The 4,528-nt window shown below is 33.8% G+C and overlaps 1 protein-coding gene across 1 annotated transcript; it reads left to right on the top strand.

The window, feature by feature from the left end:
• Positions 1 to 2,647: 2,647 nt before the first annotated feature.
• On the top strand, positions 2,648 to 4,281 carry LOC118054886 (GATA transcription factor 4). The gene is made up of 2 exons (XM_035066659.2): positions 2,648 to 3,177; positions 3,359 to 4,281. Exons 1-2 carry the CDS (start codon positions 2,866 to 2,868, stop codon positions 3,968 to 3,970), a joined length of 924 nt encoding a protein of 307 aa, XP_034922550.1. The 5' UTR covers positions 2,648 to 2,865; the 3' UTR covers positions 3,971 to 4,281.
• Positions 4,282 to 4,528: the final 247 nt, after the last annotated feature.

Genomic DNA, 4,528 nt, shown 5'->3' with positions numbered 1-4,528 from the left:
AACGAACAACCCACTTAAGCAACTCGAACGAAAGAAATAACAGAAAGATGAGAGAAGCCATTAGGTTTTTTGTGATTTTGTCTTTATGTTACAAATGGTTTGACAGCAAAAAACTAAAACGGTAATGTTTTATGTATATAAAACAACCAAGTCTCAGCTGGGTTTACCCAGGTTGACCAGCTAGGTCGATTGGGTTTTGCTAGGCTAATTTCCTAATCGATTTTCTCATCAAACTGGCCTGGTTCGAGCCTCAAGTCAGCTGGGTTTTAAAACTATGATAGAAACTACTAGAAACCTTAATAGACATTAGTTGCAAAAATATTATAGTAAGTAGAAATTAGAGATATGATCAAAAAGCTAGTAAATGAGTTATAATTCAATAGGCCTATCGAGAGCAGACTTCAATCACCTGTTCAAAGGTTGAATTTAGAAGCCCTATCTTGTGTTTATACTTGATTTTCATATCTTTGTTGAATTTTTATATTATTTTGATATGTTATGTTAAGTTAGGTACAAACTCTAACAAATTAATACTAGGCTAATTATGTTCATTTTAAATGTTATATGGAATTTCTTAATTATTTGGAATTGTTTTCATTTGAGAGGCCCGAACTACCTTGAATCACTCTTGAAATAGTTTGTTCTTTCTTATAATGTTCATTTTAAATTCAATAAAAAAAAATGTCACAACTTAATTTCATTACTACCGATCACTTAAAATGCATATAAATTATTACATACTCCTTCCGTTGATTATCCTTTACAAAAAGAGATTGAAGTTAAACGATGACATTTGCGTCTTGTGTTAAATCTTTATTGAAACTGATTAAAATGGCGTTGAAAAGTAAGATAGTGCTTGCTTTTCAAAGTTATTTTTATTTATAAATACATTAAAATAATATTTTTTTTATTTTTTAAAATTTATTTTTAACATCAACACATCAAAACGATCTAAGAATATAAAAATAATAATTTTTTTTTAAAAAATTGAATTTTAACCTACTTTTATTTATACTGCAATCCCATGACAACACTTAAAAGTAAAAGAGGTTCTATAGACAAGCCATGTGGATTAAGATGAGTTGTAACCATTGTGCATAAACGTGGATAGGGAATATAACAACATGTTATGAGAGGCAAAATCGGAGTGGAAAGTACAGTTAATCAAGTTGCTAAAAAACAATTAATAATCATGGAGGAAGAAAATTTAAAATAAGCCCCGAAGAGAAAAAGAAAATTATATTTGGATCAGAAAATTATATTTGTAAACTTGGACACTAACGGAGAAATCACTGAGACAAAACCTGCCACGAATGGACTCTTTAGGGGCAGAGTCTTGAAGCATAACATGGCCTTTTAATTTCGGTTAAATGAAAGTTCTTAGTTACTTCGTTAATGGCTCAATGATTTGACATAGGCACAGTTTATTTTAATTAAAATTACAGATGATATTGACATTTTATAAATAGCAGATAACATTGTTGTGCCATTTGCGGTTGGTGTTGCGCTACCACAAGACTAGGATAGGACATTTATTTTTATATTTTAAAATTTTCTTAAAAATTTTTTTTTTTTTTAAATTAATATATATTTTTAATATTTTTAAATTATTTTGATGCATTGATGTCAAAAATAGTTTTTTTTTTTTAAATATTATTTTGATATATTTTTAAATGAAAAACATTTTAAAAAATAGCTACAATCATATTCTCAAACACGTTATGTTGATGAAGCTGGTGTCTGAAAGTCCTTCCAAAATATATATTGTTTTTAATTAATAAATGCAATATATTCAAATTTATATGAGAATTTTGTTTGTATACCATTAATTCATAATTAATTGAGTAATAAATGCTTATTTAGATACTTTTATATTTTTTTGAAGAATATCATTGGTTGCAACTTTAAAAAAAATTAATTTTAAATTTGATGAAATTAAATGAGAAAAAAATAGAATAATAAAAAATTAAGTTGTTATTTTTTTATTATATACCAAACCAACACATATAACATCATGTTTATATTCATAATAGAAGATAAAATTAAAGATGTTAATTAATCCAACACATTTAACACATCCATTATTTTCATTCCGTTTTCTTTTTTTTTTTCTTTTCCTTTTATTTTATATTTGAAATTTGTGTGAAGTGAGTCATATTTTGATTATCATTGTAAAAGTTTACCATTGACAACTCATTACATAGCAAAAACACAAATGTAATAAATAAGAAAAATCCAAAACCTAGAAGTGAAAAAAGGAAGAAAGGTGAATAAACAAAGAAGTAAAGTTTGGCACAGCTCAGGTACTTTATACCATCTCCATGTTTGTTGTTATTGGATTTTAATCTATTTTTTATTAAAATTTATTTTTTAATATATTTAAATTGTTTTCATCTGCTAATATCAAGTAATAAATACTTTAAAAAATAACTATTAACCAAAGTATTAAACATCCCACGGCAAAAAGAGAATTTCATTTTTAGAAAGTATAGCAACAGCAATACTCTTTGGAGAAGTAACAAGCCACCAGTCGCCACCCCCGTTATTTTATTCACACCACCTCTGCCATGCTAGAACACAAAAAAGATGCTCTCATATTTTCATTTTGGTCCTTCCCTTCACTCCTCAAAACCCCACCAGGCCACCACCACCCACCAGATCTCCACTCTCTCTCTCTCATACCCACCTCTCTTCCTTTCTGATCTAAAGACTTAACGTTTACATCTTCTCCTCTAAAGCTTCATTGCTTTCTCTCTCCATATATATATTTCTTGGTAAAGTTCATCATTTACCATTTATCTCGTTGTATATATCTATACAGATGTATAATACTAGCTAGTTAGCTAGCTATTATTTCAAGAATTAATGGAGGGGCCTAAATTCTTTACCGGCGGATACAATGACTGTGGAGCCACCGAGTTCGTTTCGGAGAAGAAAAGCTCAGACCAGAAAGCAGACCAGCATTTCACGGTTGAAGACCTCTTGGATTTCCCTAATGATGATGATGATATAATGGCAGGTGGTTTTTTCAGTGATATTGATGGTATCAAAACCACTACAAAAAACTGCACCGCCGCCAATCATTCTTTCACCAACACTCACAGCTTCAGCTCCGCCTCCGTCGAATATGGCCAGACCTTTGCCGATTCTCAGTTCTCCACTGAGCTTTGCTTTCTGGTAATTTATTGTACACATTCTACTTAATTTAACTAGTTTTTTTTTTTCTTTTCTTTTAATTAATAAGAAACATGAATGATAATTATTTTCCTAAAACGGAGTGCTTATTAGTCTAAACGGTTCTCTATAAATTACAATGCTTACGTGAATTTGAGTCTTTTCTTTTCTTTTCTTGCTCCAGTACGATGACATGGCTGAGCTAGAATGGCTTTCAAATTTTGTGGAAGACTCATTTTCAACTGATCAGAGCCTCCAAACCAACACCCACATCCTATCCGGGTCCAAACCACCCACACCCGAATCCTCCTCATCCGAGACCCACCACCCTGAACCAATAACCTGTAACCCCAGCAACCCAGCGTTCCAGCCTGAAACTCCACTGCCTGGCAAGGCCCGTTCCAAACGCTCTCGGGCTGCGCCATGCGACTGGTCCACCCGCCTCCTTTATGTCCCATCCACCGCTAAAATGTCATCTGAAAAGCAATTAAGGGAGAGCCCAGATCCAAACCTCGACTCGAATGCCATGGTCCGCAGCTGCCTGCACTGCGGAGCAGAGAAAACTCCGCAGTGGCGGACTGGTCCCATGGGCCCCAAAACGCTGTGCAATGCTTGTGGGGTCCGGTACAAGTCGGGTCGGTTAGTGCCCGAGTACCGACCCGCAGCAAGTCCAACCTTTGTATCAGCAAAGCATTCAAATTCTCACAGGAAGGTCTTGGAGCTTCGGAGGCAGAAGGAAATGCAAGGAGCACAGCAGCAACAGTTCCTAAGTCAAAGCTCGATTTTTGGCGTATAAAACGGTGGAGATGATTTCTTGATGCGTCATCATAGTGGGTCTCTAAGTTACGGGCACATGAGTATTAGTGGGTCTCTAAGTAGGATACCAGTACTTAATTCCAAGTAATATTTTTTAGTCCTCGGATTTGAATTTTTAGTTTATTTCTTTTCAGGCACTCATGAAAAAAGAGAAAATTAAGGGGAGGAAGGAACCCTAATGTACTCTTAATTGCCAAAATTGGCAAAATCTAGAACTAATTGTCTTTCCCTTCGAGTGAGATTCTTACAATATGGTAAATGACACCAGGCTATATGGTCAGAATTACATCATCTTCACTCTTCATACATCCCCAAAATACAGAATTCCGCATCCCAAAAAAGAAAGAAAGAGATGAAAGCAAGCAAGCAATATATTCTCTTTCCATGAAAACCAGCAGGTTAAAGAGGACAAAATATCTAGTGACATTTTTCTGGAACCAATCAAATGTTGCAGCACTTTTGTGAAACGTTCTGGGCCACAGGAAGAAGGTGTCGCCCTTTACATCTGCACATGCCCGAAGATTTTGCTGGCAAGTTC

Source organism: Populus alba, chromosome 1 (genome assembly GCF_005239225.2).
Source record: "Populus alba chromosome 1, ASM523922v2, whole genome shotgun sequence".
NCBI classification, from domain to species: domain Eukaryota; kingdom Viridiplantae; phylum Streptophyta; class Magnoliopsida; order Malpighiales; family Salicaceae; genus Populus; species Populus alba.
The sequence above is the reverse complement of the archived record's forward strand: the minus strand, read 5'-3'. Positions and strand labels throughout refer to the sequence as shown.